The following is a 25,750-nucleotide window of genomic DNA, read 5'->3' on the forward strand; positions in this document are numbered from 1 at the left end:
CCATGGGTAATTGGCCATGTTTCTTCCCGTAAAGTGGAAATCTATTGTTTTTCAGTTTTTCAAGGACTCCTTGCAGAGCGCTGATCTGTAAATGCAATGCAACCTTTGGTTTTTGCTCTGTGCAGTTCCCGAGAATTGTCATTTCTACGTGTCATATTCGTACATATTCAGTATGTATGACAGCAGTTTTTCCAACTCACCAATTGCTTTTCGTTTGAATTGTCTTCTTTTGGTGTGAAATAGCGCAAAGACCTAGAATCTATGTCCACTTCTTGGCAGACAGTGTTGAAAATTAAAGCCGCGCAGAGCAAGGCAAGACGGCAGAGGCGGTAGCTGTCCATGGTAATAAAACACGATCTTTTCTCAGCGAAGATTACTACTGCGATCCGGGTCGAGAGTGGTCAGCTTGTTGGACTGGACCTGCTTATATATGAATCATAACCCTTACAGACAATATCGTGACGTCTTGATACATGCATCACGAAGAATCGAATACTTTACACTTAATTATTGGGATAGCGAAAAATAACTTGTCAATCAACGACTGAAAACAATAAGATCAATTATATTGTTATGATCCACAAAAATTTAATATTAAACAAAAAGATACACATGGTCCTTGATTCCGAGTAGTCTGGCCTTAAAAATATCACACAATAAATTGCCTCAGTATGTGTATAAAAGTTGGTTACAAATAATGTTCCACTTAATATTGTGATTAAACTTTCATACAATTCTACGCTTACATTTACGCCACTTTTATTAAGCCCTTGGTAGCACTGATATTAGGTCCTTTCTGAATGTCCAACTGCATGATTAAAATAATTATTAAAAGGCAATGAGGTAAATGCAGGTGAAATTTCTTTTTTTATAACCACGAAATTCTGGAGGCTAATTGTACAAGCTTGAAAGGTCACTGCTGTAATTTTTGAGCTTGAATGCTTTACAGCTTGCATCACAGGCTCTGATGTACAAAGCTTATCGGATGCCAATTGCTTTAATGAAAGGTTTGGTGATTTTAATCACTGCTTCCAGATTATTCTCATGCCACCTGACTGATCTTTTTCCTATGTGACCCTGAGTGGACCAAAGTAGCTCCAAAATGAATGACTCCAAGCGACTACAAAAATGATAACCAAAATAATGAATTATTGTAAGGCACCACACCTTGGAAGTACGTTCAGTGCAACTGGGGAGCAAAAGCAGAGGAACATGGCAAAGAAGTTCAAACTCACACACACACACACAGTCACATGTTTATTTTTTTAATAGCTAGTGGAACAAGTACAAAGAAAATCCAGTACCCCCCTATTAGTGTAAAGTCAATAAATCTATGCATGACGCTTATTTCATTTCTGCAGTCTAGCATCCTGAAGCCACAACCGCGTTTTCACCGGATTACATCACATCCTGAAGACACCAAAACGGGTCTTCTGAGTGGGGGCGTTGAGTGCCGCACTGAGGCTCAGGCCCAACACCAGGCGGGTGTCGGCCGGGTCGATGATCCCGTCATCCCATAGCCTGCGGACAAGGAGAGGGAGAGAAGGGCTGGGGTCAGACACGCAGGTACCACACAAGCTAGCACTTAGCGACATAGCTTATTTCACAGCGAAACACTGGGGCATGAATGAGTCGCTCCATATTGCCACAGGGTCAAGGTTCAGACCACTTTCAGTGCTTTACTGACATTCCAAAACACTTGCAAGTGTAAATCGTGTACAGGCGTTCCCAGCTTTTACAACACAAACAGCCCTGGAAATCCTCTTTCTTGCCTTTCTTACTCCTTGCCTCTCCCTCATTGTAAATCAGGTCTTTTAGACATAAAATAGAGGCATGATTTTTAATAATTGTTGATGTGGATCTACTGCAGTGAGGCATGGAGGACATTATCTTGTAGATAGAGTTATCCAGGTGAAGACCAGGGATCTGTCATGTTAAAAAGAGATGATGCGGTCTGATCAGTTTGAATTTAGTTCACTGGTGTAATGGGAAGTGCAATCGTGATGTATAAATGATGTCTTATTTGTTGAAAATTTACAGATTATTATCCTTCTTCACCTGGTTCAGGCATATTGTTCTAAAAGCTTTCAAACCTTAACTAAGCCACACACACTCGTCTGAGCACCTTACAGTGAGCCGCATTGTCTTCTTTTATGTTATGAATGCAAATATATTACTGAAAATGTAATTTCTGAACAAATGCCTGGTAAACTATCATTTCAAAGCTAACCAGTTTCACATTTCAATTTTTTTGAAACATGATAACTACTAATAGATTTTTGATAGGGTAGACATGTTTAGACTTAAAGTCACTGTCAATTAGATACTTCCCTATTAGAAAATCATATTATCTGTGCTGCCAAAGTAGATATCAAGTTGACAATATGATAGTTACAAAAAGAACATTGAGTTTGCTTAATCAATGAAATGTATTCTGCCTTCCTGTTCACAAAACTACACAACTGGCCAGAATTTGACTGAGGAGCTCGATCAAAATATTTCAAAACTGAATGAATTTTGCATTAAAGTGCCTGTTTTTGTCCACATACCGTTAAATTCAGTTCATCTTCTTAAATAGACTGTAGTTGCATTTTAACCATTTTTTAAGAAGCAATGAAGTATTTTTGTTCTGATTACTGATCAGACTCGTTAAGACTGTGTGTCACCTCTCTGTGTGCTTTGTGGTAACTCTTAGCATGCCAATCATAAAACTAAGGACAATAATACACTTTTAAAATCAATTAGCACTGCAGCTATTGTTAGAACAGGATCTTCAGACATTACTGCTTGAAGAAATAAATCTTACTGCAAACACTATACCCTGACATCAGATACTGACACTTACATCAGAGAGCAAGACAGGGTGCTATTTTCCTCATTCTTCTTTCTTAGCCAAGAGGAAGTGTATGTATATGGTAGTAATGACGTTAAAAGTGTTTTGGGCTCGGACTCGTATCAAGTGAGTAGTGGCCGCTCAGTGAGTAGTTCTGCATCAAGCGGTGAGTAGCTCTGTGTCGATCAAACACTGAACATTGGTTAGAACACTTCATAAAACATGACCTGTGGATGCATGGGGAGTGGAGGGAGCATCAGCTCTGCATACTTCACTGCTTATATTTATAATGGAATCACATTTCCATCCGTTTGTACATCCCTGTACATGTAGGCTGACCCCTTAGCCTTCACTACATTGTGCTGTGTGCAACTGGGCAATGAATGCTTCCCTTTCCATAGTAACAGTCTCAGTCTCATTATCTTCAGAATTCACAAGAACAATGGGAAAAATGAGTAAATAAACAAAGGGGTCAGGCTAGCAGGCTAGGTCGGGCTGAATCCTCTAGGTTGCTCAGAGGGGAATGTGGACCAGGTTATGAATGATAATATCTGACCAAGGAAGAGAGAGGGCAGAGGCCTCCTGAATAGACTCAAGGCTTTCTTTGAGAGGCACAATACTGATGGATACTCCCTTTGTCCAAATGTCTCAGATGGGTCTGCCAAGCAAATACACCTGTCCTCACACCTGATGTCATTTTTTGTGCTGAAAGTCTAAAATACGACATTTTAATATGACTTTCAGACCACACAGGTGCTCCCACGTTCTCTAATATATTCAGAATGACTCACAGATAAGGGAACTTTGATGTAAAAGAAAAATAAAGGTTCAATTTTCTAGTTCACCTCCCAGAAATTTTAAGCCTTCAGTACATTGATATGAGAGCTCACCACATTTCTGCGCAAAGCGCAGATAGTAAAAAATGTAAGGATCTGTGTGTTCTCAGCCCTTCACTGCATCTCCTATATGTTATGATACCAAGCAGAGCTGTACTGGGTCGGGGACCCAAAACTGCTTCAGCAAAGCAGGTGACGCAGGTAAAGAGGGACGGGTTACCTGGCACTGGAGTAATATGGGCTGCCTTCTTCCTCAAACCGTCTGATGATGGGCTCCTTCATGGCGGCTTCCTGCTCTGCTGTAAACTGGGCGAAATACCACACGAGTCAGTTCATGGCCTCCCAACCAGTTTGGTCAATGCTGACAGCCAACTGGTCAGCTGAGTGTGTTAAAAGTGTAACTCTTCAGTCTAAATTGTACTGCCTTGGCTCCCCAGTTTAAGGTCTGTTACTGAGGTGAACTCAAGTCAAGAGAAAGATCAAAGTGAGATCCATCAATGCTACTTTTGGAGTTTTGGTATACCACTTTACTCTAGCCTTTTGTTGCACCATGATGAAATGAGAACTGGGTGGTCTCTCAAATCTGTTGTGACAGCGCAAGTACTTCTGCACCATAAAGACTCTTACCTCCTTGCCCTCACGTGCTTTCTGGTCTTTTGTGATGGTGGCCAACACAGTGGCTGCCTGCTCCCCGCCCATGACAGATATACGTGCATTGGGCCACATGTACAGGAATCTGGGGCTGTAGTGAGGGAAAGAGAAAATCCTCAGAAAAAGCAGTGCATTTCTATCACTTCTACAACTCCTGCCTGCTTAATAGACTTTACCAAGAAAGCAACCCACAAAAGGAGGAAAAACAACAATTCAAATTCAACTTTAGCCATCTTGTCCCTGAACGAATTACTCACTGTAATCTGAAAACATAAGGTAGCTGGAAAGTTTTCACTCAAGAACAAATTAAAAGGAAAAAACTTTATCTGACTTACTGTAATGTATAAACAGAACATAGTGCCATGCAAGGCTTCACTGACCACACCCTGATTTTGGTCTATGTGCATATAAGGCATATCGCTTTTATACTGAAGAGGGCTGCGTGTTCTCACTCATTGTAATGCAAACCCTTGGGGATGTTTGGGACCTTAGGTCTGAGGGTGGTGTCCCAGCCCATACCTGTAAGCCCTCCCGCACATGCCGTAGTTTCCCGCCCCGTACGAGCCCCCGATGATCACGGTGATCTTCGGCACGTTGGCACAGGCCACCGCCGTCACCATCTTGGCTCCATCCTTAGCGATTCCCCCGGCCTCGTACTCCCTCCCCACCATGAAGCCTGAAGGACACACGCATCATGGGTATGAGACACGAGACAAATGGCACAAACGTGAAGTGTTGAAGGGACGGCCCTGGTTATGTTAAACACAAAACAATCAACACGTTATGTGGAAATACCAGCTTATTGTGTACTTACCAGTTATGTTCTGCAGAAACAGTAGTGGGATATTTCTTTGACAGCACAATTCAATGAAATGTGTTCCCTGGAAAGAACAGCAGACATTACTTGTAATGTTGCGTATATACAGAGTGCCTATGTGCGATTGAATACAATGAGTTAATTTAGAGCTGACTGACCTCAAAAAAAAGGCAGAACATGCTTGCTACTTATTGTCCAAGGCCTTATTTAAGTCAATGCAATCAAAGAGAAATGATCAGACTAAGAATGTTTTTCCCTCTTAAAATAAGCACTCTGGATCAAAACCTTTGCTCAAGCTTCATACTCAGCCTTTGACCCTTCTGCACTCGAATTCTGTGTCAAGTTCTGTGGTCACCATAAATCACAGCCTGCGCGTTAATACGTGGCAGTCCTTCAGATCTCTGCGTCAGCCAAGCCTCACTTTGTTTTTGTACACAGCCAAGAGATGACAATCAGCAAGACTGAGGACGAGCCCTTCCCATGATTGCTGAGCATTTGTTCTTCAGGGCCAATCACCAAAAGACAATAAAAGGTCAATCCCAAAATGCAGAAACATGGTGACAGTGATCTTTTACTCACAACTGCTGGGAAATGATTACAGAACCTTGAGAAATGTCACTTAAGAAAACATTACACATAAAACTTGGTTTTGCAAATAGAGTCGTATCCTGCTATTTACAAATTCAAATCCCATGTTGGGCACTACTATTGTACCCTGTTAACCTGATTCGCTTCAGCAAATACCAAGCTTTGTAACTGGATAAAATCTAAGCTCAGACGTTAATGAAGCAAATAAATAACAATAAAATAATCTTACTGAACAACAGTGCTTCATATTGTAGTTTATTATGCACCATAAATTGTCGCTAGTAAGGATTTCTGCTATGTGGTTCAGTAATGACTAAATAATTTATGATATTAGTCATCAGAAATATTTTTGGCCATATTGCAGCGTGAAACATTTTAACATGAAGGAAAATGTTCTGACCCTTGAAATCTCATGGTTTGAAAAACACTGATCCATGAGACTGATGACAATCAACTAATTCTTGGAGAAAATGAGCAAGTCTATGATAATCTCATTACAGTCTTTGTCACAAGCTTGGATCAATGCTCTTGAAACGATCGCAGGAATGAGAGACTCCACATATTACACAGTCTCGTACTCATTCACCTGGGAGAAAATCAGGAGACTAATAATTTAGTCATATTTCTTGCATTACTCAGAGATGAAGAGATGAAGTCTATCGCATGGATACAGCACAGATAAAAGCCATGCGATGTTGTGGGATATCATTAATTCCATTGTAAGGCACAAGTCTGGAATGGATCTGAGAAATTGGTCCAAGACAAAGCTCAGTGAAAGAGGCACATGAATGACCTTCACTTAGGGAGTTCATGGGTTTAAGTCAACATCGTTAGGCAGAGTAACCAGTAATCCGCTAAACTACTGAAAATCGCAGGGATGCTCAATACTCAAAACGAAACACATTGCTCGATTCAAATTTAAGTACTGGGAGTTCAGTCAAAGCACACTCAATAAACAGAAATATTTACAGACAGAGTCAATTCAAAAACAAAGTAATATTAATGCTGAGACTTACTTTCTTTGCAGATTCTGAGAACAGGACGCCATTGTTGCCAATGATTCCCACAGGGTAACCGAATATCCTTGCGAAACCTGGGTATAGAGGGGAAGGTAGAGGGACAGCTTAGGGCTGTAAATCGGAACATTGCTTATACCTTTTCCACACATCATACTGTCCAGAATCACCTGTGTAAATGGAACTAATGCATTTTGAGGTTAAAAGCTCTAGTTATGGTTATTGTTGGAACTCACCTGTGACAAGTGTGTCTCCATAGAAGGCCTTGAACTCGTCAAATTTACTTCCATCCACAATTCGTGCAATGACCTGTGAGCAAATGAAATAAACAAGCCAACCTTAAACAACTTTAATCATTACATCTGTTTCAATCAACGGTTAAATATACTGCATTTGTATGTGATCCTGACAGGTGAAAAGGTAGCCATTTATGGTAAACAAAATAGAAAAGGCTAATGTTCTGTTGCCAGAACAAAAAGAAATATTTATACCAAGCATAGTGGTGTGTACTGAACAAGATGTCTAAAGCTATCACAAATACTTCGAACCAGTTATTTTTTATTTTAAGAGATAATTTATTTGAAATTGTAATGTATTCTGATTGGGGAAAACCAATTTTAATTGCAAGCAAGAAAACAGGAGGGTGACAAGCAGTTTCAATGATGCCAATGAAATACCTCTCTGATGTCAAAGTTACGCTTCAGGTTGTCCCCAACAATGCCGTACAGTTCATCGGCTGGGAACATTGGGGCCTCCGGGGGTTCCACAGTGACCTGATAGGAAGCAAACAAGATGAATGACCCCAGCACAACAACAAAAGCACAGCACTCCCACTGAAAGCAGACTTACATTTACCATCACTTTTCAATCACGTTTTGAGGATAAATGTAACATCTAAATATTAATTTTACTGCCCAATTTGTCAGACGTGTTTTTGAATAGTGACGTAGGAACATTAGGGAGAAGCACCATTCCTTTAATTCACCTCAGAGTTAGCTTAGTAGTAATATTTTAAAAACACACACAGACTACTAATGCAGACTAAACAGCCTGTAGATGCAATTTAGAACAATGAGCCTCAACTGAACTCATTATTCTTCGACAAAGCAAGTCTCAGTATGCACTCACAGAAACATACACATTTTGTGAGCCACTGCAAATGGTAAAGCTACACAAAAAAATCCATTATTAATGTGTGCATGAATGATGTATTAGTTTACCCTTGCATTTGCCACTGCTTTCTCCCCTTAGCACTAGATGCATATGAGCACACTGAATCCAGAATACAGATGACCACAAAGACTGAGCCTGGGATCTCACACTTGCTACCACAGAGAACTGAGGGGGTCAGCGCTTACGTCAAGTTTCTTCTGGTAGTTTAGGCTTCGCACTGCCTTTCTGGCTAAATGGAGTGCGTGAGTGTCATCCAAGGCGTAGTGGTCAGTGACACCAGACTTTCTGAGGAGAGCAAAACACACAAACACATTGACTCTGAGAATTAATATTCCAGATTTCGGACTGTCTGTTGTCTCCTCAGCTTTTAAAAGCCGGATCTATGGGCTCCAACACAAATGACATAAGCACCTCACTACTTTCAGCAATACTACATTGTGTTGTTAATTTGTTTAACAAATATCCTCTCTTGAGATGAACCTTATATAGTGTATAATTTTGCATATTGCCTACTTATGCAACAGAATATTAATTTAGCTTATACTTTGGTCAGGCAAAACTCATTAGTAATGTCACTGTGAGCCCCTGATTAAAAACAGGGGGGTATGAAAGCATTTGGTAGACCTGCAGTGGAGGTCAGCACCCCCGAGGTCTTCAGCAGACACCTCCTCCCCTGTCGCGGCTTTTACCTGTAAAATACACAAACAGACACAATATCACAGTTAAGTACCACTGCCTAATATAATTATGGGACAGTCAATTTGGATGGAAGATGGAACCTGCTGGATATTACTGAACAAGGTGGGTACAAAAGACTTCCCTAACTGAAATACAAGCTAAGAATACAATGGGAAAAATGGTAATCAATATTTATACCATTATATGTATTAGGGCTGAAAATTTATTATATTCATATACGGTTTTACCTTTTAAGCCCAAATGTCTGTGTATGCTTCTCCTGACCCAGACAGGGATACAGATGATTAGGGTCTTAGGAGAGTGATCACATTTTGACAGTGAATGAGACAACAATGTAATTACTTCAATAATGACAGCAATTAACAGTGGAAATAGAGCGCAACTAATTTTGTGCATGAACAAACATGAGCCGCTGAAAATGGCAACCTAGTCCTCCAGCTGTTTCAGCTGGCATGAACTTAGGCTGAGAATAATCAGGGAGGCATGACTGTAGCATTGAACAGAACACACCAGTGGAGGCCCGCCGAGGAAAATGGTCCCTTGCTTGCGCACAATGATGCTTTCGTCCGCCATGGCAGGGACATATGCGCCTCCCGCAGTACAGGAACCCATCACAACGGCTATCTGGAACCCATAACCACGTTACATTACATTAGCATTGCTTAGTAATAGTATCCAAACCAACTTACATCACTCAGTCACTCGTCAATTCAGGTTAAGTGCCTCCTAAATGTACAACAGTACTGTCCGGCTGGGAAATCAAATGCTTCCCCTATCCCCCCACACACACACGGACACACAGACACTCCAAAATACTGTGAACAGTCAGGAAGGTAACACACACCGGACTCTAATGCAGCCAGTGGGAAGCAACTACAGTTGTGGCTCATTTGTTGTTACCTGGGCTATGCCTTCAGAGGACAGCCGTGCCTGATTGAAGAAGATCCGGCCGAAGTGATCGCGGTCGGGGAACACATCTGCCTGCCTGGGCAAATTGGCCCCTCCAGAGTCCACTGCAGAGCCACCATTGACAGACAGGGGGCAGACTTTTTAATGCCCAGCATTGCTCCAATCGTCAACAGATAGGAAACACAGTGTTTCTAGGGCATAATCATTTAATTAGATTTGTATATGCTCATTTGAATGGTTTGTGGGAGCATACACTGCGGATATCAAAGGAAACTGCAAATAAGTCAGTGCAGACGTATGAAAGAGAATCAACAATGAATACACAGGAATAATAATGGTGGTGATTCATGACTTTAGCAGGGGCCCCACTGTGTCTGAGGTGAATAGGCTGATGAAAACACAATATGATAATTATATTGAGTAGTAACACAATAACAACAACAATAAAAGAAAAACACATCTCTGCTGACTACACTCACCCAAGTATATACATGGCAGGTGGTTGTGCTGAGCTATTTCTTGGGCACGGAGGTGCTTCTTCACGGTGACTGGGTAATACGTGCCTCCTTTGACCGTGGCATCATTTGCAACTATGACACACTCTACCCTGAAACGTCAAACAGGGACAAGTCAGCTTCCATGGCAATACTCCCATCCAGCTGCAACACTCAAATATTGTATTCTAAATCTCTAAAATATATCTAATGTTCCTCTCATGTATGATGCTGATGGTTCTAGTAAGTGGGAAAGAAAAGTAAACACAGGGATAAGGCCAACGTGGATGACTTAAGTCATCCACTTACCACTTACCCTGAAACTCGTCCAATCCCTGTGATGATCCCCGCTGCTGGAACCTCCTCCTTACCATACAACTGGTAAGCTGCAAATTGGGAGAACTCCAAAAAAGGGGACCTGCACCCAGAGAATGTGTATTTTATTTTGTATTAAAACTGTATGACCCCCCCCCCCCCCCCCATGTAATACACAGAAATGTCTAGGAGATCTAACGCAGGGCACAGACACTGGCTATTTGTGTGTAAGCATAGGCTCACATTCAGGGAACCACTGAGGAAAAACAAACAATGTGTGTTATATCATTTAGACAATCAGGATTGTCCTTTAATATCTCTCTCTTAACAGATCTGGATGAGGATGTGGTTTATTTACCCAGGGTCCAGAAGTCTGTCGATGCGTTCTCTTGGTAGCAGCTTCCCTCTGGAAGTGTGCAGTTTCCTGGCTTTCTCTCCACCCCCTAAGCCAATTAATATTGGTAATCAGTCCTTTTAAAGCATGTGGGTCCTTGAATATTATGTTCTTGGGGTCGTTTGTCTACTAAAGCAAAAGGCTGACCTAATTCCTGATTAAGCTTAATTTAACGTTCACAAGCCAAACGTTAAGGTGGTTTATTGATTCTTTTGGAAGCAATACATGTACGTAGAGAGGGCTTTGCTTACCTAATTTAATTTTATCTGCCCTGTCTTTCAGCTCCTGAACTAAAGTTTGCATTCGTTCGTAGTTCTCCTAGAAAGCCAAAGAAACCACAACGTTACATTGTAAACAAAAAATCGAATGACAAAATGATGTACCTTCAGCTGCTGACCACCTTTCACACTGATTTCAGTGAGATTTCAGGCGACCTCCAGTTCAGAAAAAATATCTTTCTAGCTACTACTAAGCGAACTTCCTTGTCAGCTAGCTAACTAGCTAGCTGTGAGTGACCCCTCAGGTGCAGAAGGTGAACATGAGGGTATTTGAACTGGAAAGTTAGTGCGCTCTCTAACAACTTGTTTCAGTTAGTCAGCTAGCTTACTAGCTAGCATTACTGTTGCATAGTTGCCAGGTGTTTCACATCTTTAAAATGACGTACGAAGAGCACAGCTCTTAGCGTCCCGTGCTCAAGGCTCCAAAGGGCCGGGATGTCAACACACTCGTGGAGGCCATGTCTTCAGCAGAGTCCGAGGCTTCATTCATGGCCTACCTGAAAAAGCGCTGATTGCGTATCCTGCAGCGAGCCGATTGTTGCCACTTTATCCCCATGATAGAATCGCGAGAGGGCTGCCGGCATCCTCCGCGTGCATCGGAGCAAACGCAGCGATGGTCGGAGAGTTTGCAAAATCATAATTAATACAGCATACGCCGGATAACATTAAACATATGCAGCAGCCAGGTCCAGGAGAACTTTCAATCGTTCTCTCCGAGCGAGAACGGGTCGGACTCGAGAGAGTTAACTGTACACATACGAATTCCCACCCACAAGCTGTCACAGCAAATGAAAATTTGCAGTTAGAAACGGCCCACCAACACAAATCAGTGATGCCGAGAGGAAAGGGAGGCTGTTGCGCTGTGCAGTTGTACCATTGTCGTCTTTCACAGGAGTTATATAAATAATTTGTCTAGGTCTACTGTAAGGAACTTTGAACCAAGATGCTTCAATTAACGACCTAATGTATTCAGTTTCACTGATAACGATAAAAATGGGGGTGGTTAACTAATCATCTAATAATGACTGACCTTTGTAATGTAACTAATGTAAATGTCACCAAAAAGAACAAATTTTAAGACTCATCAATTTACATTTGTATAATTTTTTATTCAGAATTATACACAAATAATCTCTTAAATTAAAAGTGCAAACGCAAATATTTCTCTTATTGTGTACTTTCCTGTCCTTTGTGAAGTTTGTGTATCAATACTTCCCAGGAAAATCAAATATCACAGGTTAGTTTCTGTTAACTTGCAGTTACAATATACGTCTACACTGTTTGACCAGTTTGTGAAGTAAAAGGTGAGAGTAAAGTAACATTAAATTAACAGATATATCTATGTTACCATTTTTTTCTTTCTACCTCAAAAAACAATCTGATTTTGTTATTCATCTGTACCGCTCCAGACACCAGTAATATTGAACTGGAAAATCAAAGAGCTACGATACAGGTGTTCACTCACAGTGTTATAATTATCACAGTTCAAGTAATTCACAGCAGCTCATCCAAAATTCAGATGATGTGCAGAAATAAATATGAAAATAAATCAATATCAGAACACATGGCAGACTCAAACCTAAGAACAGACATCAAACTTAAAGTCTTTTTTAATAGGCCCCCCACAATTCATGATGTTCAACAGTCTTAAAGTAATAACGGTAACATTACAATGATGCAAGGTGAAACCTCAATTCTACAGGGCCACACAAATCTAATAAGGCAACATCATCACAGTACAGCAATTAAACTTCCATAAATTAAAGTTTAAATTTTATAAAAACAAAACAAAAACTATGGTTTTCAAGAAGACAACGGAAGATCACATCATTCCCTTTCTGCCTTGCCTTAAAACATGACTTTTTAAGGCATTGAAAATGCTACAAAGAGGCAGGTGAAAGCTGGGAATAACCTTCCTAAACTGAAAACCAAACACTGTTGCCTTGTAATGTTCTCAGTTCTTGAACATCAGCATTCAGGTTCTGCCTAATTACAGCATGTAGACAAACTCTGATGCAAAGGAAACACTGTAAAGGTTTGTTCCAAGTCAAGCCAGCGTCAACTGCATTCACGCAAATTCTTCGCAATATGTAAACAAGGAAAACACCCCACAAGCAAAATGCATCTGAATCCAGTTCACCTGACTAGGTTAGACAGGAACATGTCCAACCTGTGGTAAACAGTTGCAATGATAATACCCTGAGCTAGTTGAAACTTCCAAAGAATCAAGCATTGGCTTCTGAGTGGCAACATTTTAAATCGAGATATTAAACATCTTTTTTAACCCCTTCTTAAAAAGAGAAGCAGGCCTATACTGAGATTTACTAACAATAAACAACATCCACCGACAATAAATTAAGGCAAATTCATGTCAGTATCACACTGCAAGCGTGTCAAGACCAATATTTTCACCATATTCTTCACATTCTATAAGCTGTAATACAACAAAAGGAAGATATACCACTCAGACTGAAACAAATGGACAAATGTCAAGGCCCCATATTAGTGTTATGATTGTTGAAATTAAAAATGAATGATAGAATTTAAAAATGTCAGGTTAGACAGGGAGATATGAATGGTTTCATGTGTGGGAATACTGCTGTTATTTTAGTTATGTTTACATTAGTAATGCAAGGCTTATTCTGTCAGCATGAAAATGTCATTCTTAATTAAAGGAGAGCATTCACAAAACAGAAAAAGAGCCTAATATAAAGGCTTGCATTATATGGATTTGGTAGATATACCATAACTGATTAAGCCATCATGTCTCCTATCATTTCTTCAACACATCCAGCAAACGTCTCAATTTCAGGCATCTGTCACATGTTTGTGGATGAGAACCTGAGCTTGCTTTGGTGAATGAACTGATGCTGTATTTACCCTTGTAAAAATTACCTGTTTGTTTAAGGGGAAATATTTTGCTATAGTACATCTCTATATATTCACTCAAAGCAGTCTGTGTAACTCACAAAATATTCTTGAAAACAAGCTGCAAATGACAACCCACATCCCCAAAAATGGTCCATAGGTATTCCTAGAATCTGTCATTATTTTATAACTGATCCCATCGAGGAAGAAAGCCTCTGAGTGAATTAAATAAGGAGGACTTTACTAAGACTTTGGCTTGTGCGTTATTTCAAATATTGCATTCTTTACAATGATAAGGATTGCTAAACCAAAATGTCTATGGCTCATCTTCTTAAGACTGTATAATGCTGCCTGTTAATGACTAGATCAATTTTCAAAAAATGTAAACATAAATGATTATGAACCAAAAAGCAGCAGTATGTAAACCGAGTGCTTCTACACTGGTGTGAAACAACCCAGAAATCATTTCAGACTAAGGCCTGCAGTCAGAAATGAATGACTGGGCGCGCTCCATTCCAATATAAAAGCAAAACTAAATAAATAAATAAATACAATATAACCACAAGGGTACAAATGTGCAACACGCTATTTGTGACCGGAGCGGAGATATGGGACGAGACCAGCAGAGATCCCACGCTGGGGCCATGAGGTTACATGATCAGACAGTTCAAAGGAAGGTCTCCAAGGCCACTTTGCTCCAGAGATGTCGACCTCAGTCTGGTTCCTCAACCTCCACAAGGAAGTCACTGAAGAAATACTGTGACACACTGGTTGGCTCTTCCTCTGTCTCCTCCGACGCTGTGGCACAGAGGAACTCGCTCTCTTGAGATTCTGAGGGCTGAGAGCAGGCCAGCTAGAGGGAGGTTATAAATGCGTTTAGAAATTAAAAGGTTTAAGCTATTATGAGACATGCGCAAATAATTCATGCCCCTTCAAACTGAAAGCATTTGATACTTTTCATTACAGCGAAACTCAACCAATCTATTCACATTTGCTTGTGAGACCTGTCCACTGACAGTACTTCTTCAAAAGCATTTCGCTAAGTCCTAAGTCTATCAAAGGAGCTTGTCATGTCCAGAAATATAAGATGTGGGAACAGCGAGAGAACAGCTGAGTAGTGAACATTACCTCAGGAGATGGTCTGCTGGGGGACGCCGGGGCCCTGAATTTGGCGGGGGGTGAGCTCATGGTGGAGGACTCAGAGGACGTTTCTGTGGGAACTCCTTTGGCAGTCCTCTTCCTCCCTATGTGTGAGGTTTTCAGCCGGGGCTTCTGGGAGAGGGATCTGTCAGCACGAGGACATCCAGTGGGTCCAGCATCGCTGCTGCTGGAAACAAAAGACAGGAACCCCTTGGGCTTCCTTCCATACCTTCAAAAGAAGGAAAACACTTTTAGTGTACAGTTATTTCAGTCATCTCTATGCTGTGCCATTGACAAAATTTCAGCTGGTTAAGAGCGTAAGTAAACATCAGCAGAGCACCGATACATTCATTAAAATCCCCCTCAGAAAGAAAAGTAAAGACTAGCATTGTGACAGCGCATGGCTCACCGTGTCAGTGGGCCTTGCGAGGTTGAAGGTGGGCTCTCCATCTTGAGCTGATGCTCCTTCTCTCCGCTGTTGTTCTCTATGGCCTCTGCTCCTGCTGCTATGCCACCTTCCTCCTGTGGGAGGTCAGAGCATCCCACAATCCCCTTTGACTGCTCCCCTGAAGCTGAAACATCAGAGGCATCGGTCTCCACAGAGTCCTGTTGGACGTCAGGGTCTAGCGCTTTGTGCTGGGGTGTTTGTGGTGAAGTTTGGGCTGGGCCTGGCTGGTCAGGGTTAACAGTCAGGATACCCTGCTCATCTTCTGTAAACTGAGCAGGTTTCTTCTTTGAGATGCAGGGCTTCACCTGTAGTTTGCCTAATTTAACCAGTGGAAAGAAAAATGTTCTTTCCTTAAAACATGTGAGGGCATCAATGTGTGGCTTTTTACATTAATACTACACATTCATATACTGTTTTTGTGATTTGAAAGATGCAGTGTAACAAGGTACCATTTTATGACAATGTCAAATCAATCCACTAAAAGGAAATGACAATTTTTAACATGCATCACTGCAATTTTGCACTACAAAAGCTGACCCATTTTAATACCCAGAACAAAGCACAGCAAAGACAAAATACTAAAATAATAATAATTTATTAATAATAATAAATAATTTTTCTGAAACTGCAATAGAAACACAAATCACTCACTTCTCCTGCTCTTGATAGGCTGTTTCCTCTTCCCTTGGGACAGTGTGGATTGTTCATTCGTTCCCTCGGTCACAGCCTCCGTCAGGTCATGTGCCAGAGTTGGACTGCCATGGTCATACCCTACACAGCCACAAAAAATAACACTGCATAATGAAAGCTGATAAATTTTCCACACTTGAGGACTGAAATGACTACACCAATTGAATTAAAAGTACTGTGAGCCTTTCATCTTACCACATACTGCTGGATCCTCTCCATTGTCCTCCTGCAAAACAAAAATTAGAATGAATGAGAATGGAGACCAACTAGGCCAACAAAACTCACCACTTTCAAGTCATTTCCTAACCATATGCATGCATGGTGTGGATGGATTCAGGTGCATATGAACACGCAAAGGTGAAATTACAGTGGAAATGGTGAGAGATGTCTCTCCCTCGCTTTCTGAGGGAACAGGCTGGGGTGTCCGTGGTGAGGTCTGGGCTGGGCCTGGCAGGTCAGGGTCCTCAGTCAGGTTCCCCTGCTTATCTTTTGTAGACCACCTGGGCTTCCTCTTTGAGACACTGGGCTTCACCTGCAGCTTGCCTAATTTAGCCAGTAGAAAGCAAAATATAAGTTAAGAAACCCTTCAAAAAACACCTTTTGCACAGTATAAAGCTGCAACATTCACATTCATGCATTAAAGACAGAGACAAGGGCCCATCTGAATCACAACTTTGCTGGACGCCCACACAAAGTTCATTTCAGGTTCAGAATTCTTCCGTTGTGAATTACAGGACACAAACCTTTTCCATACCCAAAACACTAAACAGCAAGACTGACATACTACTACAATGTTTCAGCTTCATTAAGATTAACATGAACCACTCACATCTCCTGACTGGCTGTTTCTTCTTCTCTTGAGACAGTGTGTCTCCATCACTGATCTGTGTCTTGTGATCTCCAGCCTCCATCATGTCATGTGACTCTGCCACCTGTCCCTGCGTCAGACTGCCATGGTCCTCCTCTACAACATCACAATGAAAAAACTTATTAAGAGGGCTTACAGTCAAATGAGTTGCGTCATTAGGATACTAATGAACTAAAAAACAGTATTTCTGAGAATAATTCCTATAAACCTTGTATACACTAGTGCAAACATTCAATGAGACCTCTTACCATGTGAGTGTGTGAGACCCTGCACATTGTCCTTCTGCAAAAAAACAAACATTCTTAAAATCTTTATTCTGTCAAATCCCTGATATCCAGTAAGTATCCCCAACAGAAACACACACACACACACATAGGACTTACAGCAATAGCAGTGGAGGGTGTTTCCCCTTCATTTTCTGGAGGGTCAGTGTGGGAGCTCAGGCTTGGAAAAGCAGTCCAGTCCTGCTCTGCGTCCCCTTCTGGCCCCTCAGACACCAGCACCAGCACGTCGCTGAGGCGCAGGTGAGTGACTGTGTCACACTCAGGCCCGGTTTCATCCGCTTCTGCAGACGGGGCCTCACCACTGGGTGACAGGAACAGCGAGCAGTGAAGAACAGCAAGGGTTTGGACATACAACAACTGTGTGAAATGTGTTATGTTCTAGCCAAAATTACTTTTTTTACATATTATGCATTGTGCACTCTGTTTAAAACCAAATTTCTCTGTTACTCACCTTGTCATTGTGCTGTGAAGGTTAAGAGGAAATTCTGCCCCTTCGATGCTCGTATCTGTGCCCTCTGCTCCGGTTGCCACGCCCCTTTCCTCCTGTGGGGGGTCTGAGTGGCCCACAATGCCCTGTGACCCCTCCCCTAAGGCAGACACATCAGAGGCAACAGTGTCTGTCTCCATAGAGTCCTGCTGGACATCAGGATTTGACGCTGCGTGCTGAAGTATCTGTGGTGAGGTCTGGGCTGGGCCTGGCTGGTCAGGGTCCTCTGTGACAGTACCCTGCTCATCTTTTGGAGACTGCTTGGGTTTCCTCTTTGAGATGCAGGGCTTCACCTGCAGCTTGCCTAATTTAACCAGTGGGAGGAAAAACACAAATTTATGAATGGTTTTAAACAAAGGTATCACAGTATAAAGATGAACTAAATTTACACAAATAGCTTCAATACTGTGCTTAGATATGTGCATTGAAAGGAACAAAGACAATTACTAACATGCATAACACACTGCTAGATGAATGGAGCCAAAGGACAAAAATACAGAGAAATGTTATTATGACATTGTAGGTTCAGAAAGATTAACTTGAGTCACTCACTTCTCCTGCTCCTCAAAGGCTGTTTCCTCTTCTCTTGGGACAGCGTGGCCCTCTCATTCATGTTGCCCGTCCCTGACTCCACAGAGTCATGTGACTCTGCCACTGCGTCATGTGACTCTAGCACTGGATCATGTGACTCTGCCACTGGTAGAACAGTCTGATTGCCAAAGTCCCCTTTACCTAACAAACAAACAAACACCAAATTTGGAGGCCTTTTTAGACAAAACCACACAACAGTTAACTCAAAACTACTGACAGGAGAAAAAGGTCAAAACAGAATTTTTTAAATGCCAAAACCTGTATACACTGATGTGAAACACTCAATGAGATTCCTTACCGAATGTGTCTGTTAGATCCCGCAGATTGTCCTTCTGCAAAAGAGATTGGACTAAATGAGCAAACAGTCATGATTCTTTATATCTTTAATATTAATTAATGCATCAATTAACGTGCACAACATACACACACTTACTGCTGTAACGATGGAATCCCCTTCACTTTCTGATGGGTCAGTGTGAGAGACCTGGTCAGTGTGACAGACCTGGTCAGTGTGAGAGACCTGGTCAGTGTGAGGGCTCAGTTTTGGGAGGGCAGTCCAGTCCTGCTCTGTGTCCTCTTCCTGCCCCTCAGAGACGGGCACCAAGGCATCGCTGAGGAGCAGGTGAGTGACCATGTCACACCCTGACCCAGCTTCTTCCGTTTCCACTGACAGGGGCTCAGAGCTTGGTGACAGAGACAAGGGACACAGTGAGAAACAGCAGGTGGTTGCACACAGAACACCTGGTGAAAATTCTTATGAACATTTCTGTTTATAAAGCCAAATCTCTCTCACCTTGTTGTTGTGCTGTGATGGCTAAGGGGAAGCTCTGCCCCTCCAATGCTCATCTCTCTTCCCTCTGCTTCACTTGTCACACCCCCTTCCTCCTGTGGGAGGTCTGAATGGCCCACAATTCCCTCTGACTGCTCCCCTGAAGCTGAAAGGTCAGAGGCTACACGATCTGTCTCCACACAGTCCTGCTGGACATCAGGGTCTGGCGCTTTATGCTGGGGTGTTTGTGGAGAGATCTGGGCTGGGCCTGGCTGGTCAGGGTCCTCTGTGACAGTACCCTGCTCATCTTTTGGAGACTGCTTGGGTTTCCTCTTTGAGATGCAGGGCTTCACCTGCAGCTTGCCTAATTTAACCAGTGGGAGGAAAAACACAAATTTATGAATGGTTTTAAACAAAGGTAGCACAGTATAAAGATGAACTAAATTTACACAAATAGCTTCAATACTGTGCTTAGATATGTGCATTGAAAGGAACAAAGACACTGCTAGATGAATGGAGCCAAAGGACACAAAAAAAACTTCAAAAATAGTTGCTTTTCCCTAACGTGACACAATATTCTCTTTCTATTTCAAAACAAAGACAGTAAGCAGTAATACAGAGAAACATTATTATGACATTGTAGGTTCAGAAAGATTAACTTGAGTCACTCACTTCTCCTGCTCCTCAAAGGCTGTTTCCTCTTCTCTTGGGACAGCGTGGCCCTCTCATTCATGTTGCCCGTCCCTGACTCCACTGTGTCATGTGACTCTAGCACTGGATCATGTGACTCTGCCACTGGTAGAACAGTCTGATTGCCAAAGTCCCCTTTACCTAACAAACAAACAAACACCAAATTTGGAGGCCTTTTTAGACAAAACCACACAACAGTTAACTCAAAACTACTGACAGGAGAAAAAGGTCAAAACAGAATTTTTTAAATGCCAAAACCTGTATACACTGATGTGAAACACTCAATGAGATTCCTTACCGAATGTGGCTGTTAGATCCCGCAGATTGTCCTTCTGCAAAAGAGATTGGACTAAATGAGCAAACAGTCATGATTCTTTATATCTTTAATATTAATCAATATATCAATTAATGTGCACAACATACACACACTTACTGCTGTAAAGATGGAATCCCCTTCACTTTCTGATGGGTCAGTGTGAGAGACTGGGTCAGTGTGACAGACCTGGTCAGTGTGAGAGACCTGGTCAGTGTGAGGGCTCAGTTTTGGCAAGGAAGTCCAGTCCTGCTCTGTGTCCTCTTCCTGCCCCTCAGAGACAGGCACCAGGGCATCGCTGAGGAGCAGGTGAGTGACCATGTCACACCCTGACCCAGCTTCTTCTGTTTCCACTGACAGGGGCTCAGAGCTTGGTGACAGAGACAAGGGGCACAGTGAGAAACAGCAGGTGGTTGCACACAGAACACCTGGTGAACATTCTTGTGAACATTTCTGTTTATAAAGCCAAATCTCTCTCACCTTGTTGTTGTGCTGTGATGGCTAAGGGGAAGCTCTGCCCCTCCAATGCTCATCTCTCTTCCCTCTGCTTCACTTGTCACACCCCCTTCCTCCTGTGGGAGGTCTGAACGGCCCACAATTCCCTCTGACTGCTCCCCTGAAGCTGAAAGGTCAGAGGCTACACGATCTGTCTCCACACAGTCCTGCTGGACATCAGGGTCTGGCGCTTTATGCTGGGGTGTTTGTGGAGAGATCTGGGCTGGGCCTGGCTGGTCAGGGTCCTCTGTGACAGTACCCTGCTCATCTTTTGGAGACTGCTTGGGTTTCCTCTTTGAGATGCAGGGCTTCACCTGCAGCTTGCCTAATTTAACCAGTGGGAGGAAAAACACAAATTTATGAATGGTTTTAAACAAAGGTATCACAGTATAAAGATGAACTAAATTTACACAAATAGCTTCAATACTGTGCTTAGATATGTGCATTGAAAGGAACAAAGACAATTACTAACATGCATAACACACTGCCAGATGAATGGAGCCAAAGGACAAAAATACAGAGAAATGTTATTATGACATTGTAGGTTCAGAAAGATTAACTTGAGTCACTCACTTCTCCTGCTCCTCAAAGGCTGTTTCCTCTTCTCTTGGGACAGCGTGGCCCTCTCATTCATGTTGCCCGTCCCAGACTCCACAGAGTCATGTGACTCTGCCACTGTGTCATGTGACTCTAGCACTGGATCATGTGACTCTGCCACTGGTAGAACAGTCTGATTGCCAAAGTCCCCTTTACCTAACAAACAAACAAACACCAAATTTGGAGGCCTTTTTAGACAAAACCACACAACAGTTAACTCAAAACTACTGACAGGAGAAAAAGGTCAAAACAGAATTTTTTAAATGCCAAAACCTGTATACACTGATGTGAAACACTCAATGAGATTCCTTACCGAATGTGTCTGTTAGATCCCGCAGATTGTCCTTCTGCAAAAGAGATTGGACTAAATGAGCAAACAGTCATGATTCTTTATATCTTTAATATTAATTAATGCATCAATTAACGTGCACAACATACACACACTTACTGCTGTAACGATGGAATCCCCTTCACTTTCTGATGGGTCAGTGGGAGAGACTGGGTCAGTGTGACAGACCTGGTCAGTGTGAGAGACCTGGTCAGTGTGAGGGCTCAGTTTTGGGAGGGCAGTCCAGTCCTGCTCTGTGTCCTCTTCCTGCCCCTCAGAGACGGGCACCAAGGCATCGCTGAGGAGCAGGTGAGTGACCATGTCACACCCTGACCCAGCTTCTTCCGTTTCCACTGACAGGGGCTCAGAGCTTGGTGACAGAGACAAGGGACACAGTGAGAAACAGCAGGTGGTTGCACACAGAACACCTGGTGAACATTCTTATGAACATTTCTGTTTATAAAGCCAAATCTCTCTCACCTTGTTGTTGTGCTGTGATGGCTAAGGGGAAGCTCTGCCCCTCCAATGCTCATCTCTCTTCCCTCTGCTCCACTTGTCACACCCCCTTCCTCCTGTGGGAGGTCTGAACGGCCCACAATTCCCTCTGACTGCTCCCCTGAAGCTGAAAGGTCAGAGGCTACACGATCTGTCTCCACACAGTCCTGCTGGACATCAGGGTCTGGCGCTTTATGCTGGGGTGTTTGTGGAGAGATCTGGGCTGGGCCTGGCTGGTCAGGGTCCTCTGTGACAGTACCCTGCTCATCTTTTGGAGACTGCCTGGGTTTCCTCTTTGAGATGCAGGGCTTCACCTGCAACTTGCCTAATTTAACCAGTGGAAAACAAAATATAAGTTCAATAATTGTTTTAAATATGAAAGTATCACAGAATAAACACGCATTATTTAACTGCAAAGCTATTATCAAATAGCATTGGAAAGGGACAAAGACAATTACTAATATGCGTCACACACTGCTAGATGAATGGAGCCAAGGGACATGCAAGTTAATTAAAAAAAAGTGCTATTCCCTAATGTGATGCACTAATCAATTTCTATTTCAATACCCAAAACACTCAACAGTAATGCGCATTATAATATTGTAACATGAGTCACTCACTTCTCCTGGTTCTCATAGGCTGTTTCCTCTCCTCCTCGGAAAGCACAGCTCTCTCGTTCATCGTGTCCTTCAGAGCCTCCATGAGACTCTGTGAGTCATGTGACTCTGCCACCCGTACCAAAGTCTGACTGCCATGGTCTTCCTCTGCATCACCACAAACAACAAAAGAGCATTACACCACAACATAGCAAAACAACATATCGACAGGGTTTTAAAAGCAAGATCATCATTGTCTGGAAGCTTTTTAAATGAAAATTCAAGCAGACTGTATTTTTCTTGAGGTAATCTAAGGAAAACATTGTGCACTGGTGCGAAACAATCTCTCTTACCATTTGAATCTGCCAGACCCTGCACAACGTCCTCCTGCAAAACATCGAACGGACTGAGTGAGTAAACAACTGGTGTGTATTGTAGCTTTGGGAAAGAGATGCTTAAACTCTTTATTCTATCATTTCAAAAATATCCAGGGCACAAAACACAAACACACAACTTACAGCAACAGCACAGAAGGATATTTCCCCTTCATTTTCTGGGGGGTCACTGCTTGGGCTCAGTTTTGGAAGAGCTGACCCATCCTGCTCTGTGCCCTCTTCCTGGCCCCCAGCGACCGGCACCAGTGCATCGCTGAGGAGCAGGTGAGTCATCGTGTCACACCCTGGCCTGGTTTCTTCGGTTTCCGCTGACAGTTCACAGCTGGAGGATCACAGACACATGATCTGTTCACTGTTTGTATGGCTGCGGTTTCATATACACAATGGCAGGTGAGTCTTTATGCTGCATATTATGGCAGAAAACAGGATGTTTTCACTGCAATTTTTAAGACAGTTTAATAGTGGAGACAGCTGGGTAGTGTACACTGGATATAGTACATAGCCCAGCTCAGAAAATGAGAATTAGAGGTGTCTCTCACCGATCTGGTTCTGACTCAGTTGGCTGTGATTGAGATTGCGGGTCCACAAACATCAGTGGAGAGAAGTCCTGACCACTGACTGGGCCCAGCGGTTCTGCCCCAGACTCATTCTCTCTGATCTGGGGGTGGGGAATCTCAAACAGCGTCAGGATGAAAGTGGGCTCCTCCTCGTTAAGGTCTCCTCCCCAGGAGACCCCTGGGAAAAAAGGAGAGACCCACCAATGACTGACCTGCCCCGCAAACATTTGGAAGGATCAAGTCAATTCAGGAGACCGTCTGACCTCTACAAAGCCTGACAATGTCGCACCTTCTCTAGCCAAGAGTACAGTGATGCAGAGGATTGCCAAAAGATGAGATCTGAGATCAGGAGTGTACCTTGTGTGGCCTCCATGGTGACGTCACTACTTATGTCCCCTTCGACACACGGATTTGTGGCTTCCTGTCAACACACAAGACTAATAGTAAAACCTTCAAGGTTGTAGGTATAGCTAGCCACAAGGCAGCAAGCGCATCGCACACCAGTTAACCTCACCACTTTCTCACAGGGTTTCATTTCCACTGACATTTCACAGCATCTATTCAACTCACATTTCCAGGAACCGATCCGACCGTGTCCACCGATAATGAGTTTGGCTTGTCCTCCACAGTGTCTTTAATCTGGAAGGGAGGGTGACTGACTGAGTCATGCATCCTTTAATCATATGAAGCACAGAAATAGAGCAGGGCGCGAAGCAGCGCTCAAACCAGGGGAAGTGAAGACGTCACCGCGACTAGCGTCTTACGTCTTAGGCAGGTAAGTGAAAGGGCCTTTTCTTGTTCCTGCAGCGCTCACCCGTGGTGTGTCAAAGCTGACAGGTGTTGCCTGCGCGATCTCTACTCCTTCAGCTGCAGGGTCTCTTAATTCCGGGTCAGCGTAAGACTGAGGGAGGCATGCTGGGGAACCGAAATTGCTGCTGGCTACTCCTGCGTCATATGTGGAGGTCCTGGAGAAGCAGAGATGTTCTATTACTTATATTACTTATATAAGCAAGAGTATAATAGTAATATGACCAATGCTATATTCACTTCAACAACGCAATTATCCCATATCCCCATAACTACTCCAGCAGGAAAATTGGGTGAAAACAAACATGTAATCTGTTAGTTACATAAACACATATAGTACATACATATACACACCCACAAAACACATATTTGTGCACACACACAGCATTTGCTTTACAAAAACAAGTCAGCATTTGGTGTTTGGTGTGACATACTGTACCTGGTAGAAGGAGCTCTCTCTTCCAGCGTATCAAATTCTTCTCTTGATGGAGGGGATTCCACTGCAGGGCCCAGGGGCTCAGAAAGCGGAACTAACTGTTTTACAGGCACCAAGAGTGCTGTGGCTGCAGGGTCAGAGGTCATAGACTGAGGCGGCTTGGTGCTGAAATGTGATTGGTCAGCTCGCTCAGACACAAGCTCTGATTGGTGTTCTTGCATGTCCTGTGCCAGGTCAGGAACAGTAGGGCTCCTGTCTATTGGAGAGGGCTGGGGATGGGGCTGGGGGCTGCACTCTGAGGAAGAGGTAATACTTCTGGCTCTTCTTGTTTCTTCAATCACAGTTTCATTTGTCGAAGTCCTGAAGAAATATAACCGGTATTATGGATAACATGTAATCCACACATTTATCAACTTTAGCCCTTTCTCAAAAGGTAAAAAGAACTGCAATATAGTTATATACATTATAGGACAACATACAGTATGTACATAATATCAACACACATGTATATAAAGTGTTACCAAAATGTAAAATGAGAGAACCACAGTGCACAGCACAGTACATACCCGTCCTCAGTATGCTTGACCTCAGAAGACATCACAGCCTCGTTCTTCTCCACACTATCCACCCTCAGAGCAGTGCTGCTGCTGGGCTGCTTCTTTTCAACAGCCATCAGAGTGTTTGAGTCCTCAGGAGCAGTGTTATTGGCAGCATCATCTAATGACAGAGAAATCTCTGTGAGAACAGCCTCTAAAATAGCCCCCAGTATCCTTCAGAAAATGTTCTGCGCTACAGACAAGCTCTATTTGACACGTCTGCTCTGTGGTTCTCACCTGGGATTGGAGCTGCAGGACTCTGAGGTACGGGGGTGTGTGGGGCTCGGGTCCCTCGTC

General features: G+C 42.8%; 2 protein-coding genes and 1 long non-coding RNA gene across 3 annotated transcripts; all 3 read right to left on the minus strand.

The window, feature by feature from the left end:
* Positions 1-1,272: 1,272 nt before the first annotated feature.
* mccc2 (methylcrotonoyl-CoA carboxylase 2 (beta)) lies at positions 1,273-11,729 on the minus strand. Its single transcript, XM_036527193.1, has 17 exons — positions 11,501-11,729; positions 10,977-11,043; positions 10,690-10,774; positions 10,333-10,434; positions 10,002-10,129; positions 9,514-9,626; positions 9,124-9,237; positions 8,539-8,603; positions 8,100-8,199; positions 7,419-7,514; positions 6,978-7,050; positions 6,742-6,818; positions 5,135-5,201; positions 4,840-4,996; positions 4,297-4,411; positions 3,890-3,975; positions 1,273-1,521 (listed from the first exon to the last, which is right to left on the minus strand). Exons 1-17 carry the CDS (start codon positions 11,639-11,641, stop codon positions 1,404-1,406), a joined length of 1,704 nt encoding a protein of 567 aa, XP_036383086.1. The 5' UTR covers positions 11,642-11,729; the 3' UTR covers positions 1,273-1,403.
* A 9,810-nt stretch (positions 11,730-21,539) lies between these two features.
* Positions 21,540-24,241, minus strand: LOC118776465. Its single transcript, XM_036526823.1, has 9 exons — positions 24,185-24,241; positions 23,972-24,035; positions 23,597-23,792; positions 23,181-23,379; positions 23,016-23,049; positions 22,687-22,830; positions 22,052-22,391; positions 21,761-21,941; positions 21,540-21,590 (listed from the first exon to the last, which is right to left on the minus strand). Exons 2-9 carry the CDS (start codon positions 23,985-23,987, stop codon positions 21,540-21,542), a joined length of 1,161 nt encoding a protein of 386 aa, XP_036382716.1. The 5' UTR covers positions 23,988-24,035; positions 24,185-24,241.
* A 202-nt stretch (positions 24,242-24,443) lies between these two features.
* Positions 24,444-25,518, minus strand: LOC118775981. The gene is made up of 3 exons (XR_005004901.1): positions 25,424-25,518; positions 24,861-25,217; positions 24,444-24,579 (listed from the first exon to the last, which is right to left on the minus strand). It is a non-coding gene; the product is annotated as an uncharacterized LOC118775981 (long non-coding RNA).
* Positions 25,519-25,750: the final 232 nt, after the last annotated feature.

Source organism: Megalops cyprinoides, chromosome 4 (assembly GCF_013368585.1).
Source record: "Megalops cyprinoides isolate fMegCyp1 chromosome 4, fMegCyp1.pri, whole genome shotgun sequence".
In the NCBI taxonomy this organism is placed as follows: Eukaryota; Metazoa; Chordata; class Actinopteri; order Elopiformes; family Megalopidae; genus Megalops; species Megalops cyprinoides.

Bases quoted from the DNA above. Each gene is read 5' to 3' on its own strand.
- LOC118776465 (XM_036526823.1), bottom strand. The intron at 23,050-23,180 runs GTAAGTTGTGTG...GATGTTTTGCAG, and splicing joins TATCCTTCTGTGCTGTTGCT to GAGGACGTTGTGCAGGGTCT. The intron at 22,392-22,686 runs GTGAGTGACTCA...TGGTTAAATTAG, and splicing joins GCCTATGAGAACCAGGAGAA to GCAAGTTGCAGGTGAAGCCC.
- mccc2 (XM_036527193.1), bottom strand. From the start codon at position 11,641: ATGATTTTGCAAACTCTCCGACCATCGCTGCGTTTGCTCCGATGCACG. The intron at 9,238-9,513 runs GTAACAACAAAT...TATGGGTTCCAG, and splicing joins CCTCTGAAGGCATAGCCCAG to ATAGCCGTTGTGATGGGTTC. The intron at 5,202-6,741 runs GTAAGTCTCAGC...TGTTCTTTCCAG, and splicing joins TCTCAGAATCTGCAAAGAAA to GGAACACATTTCATTGAATT.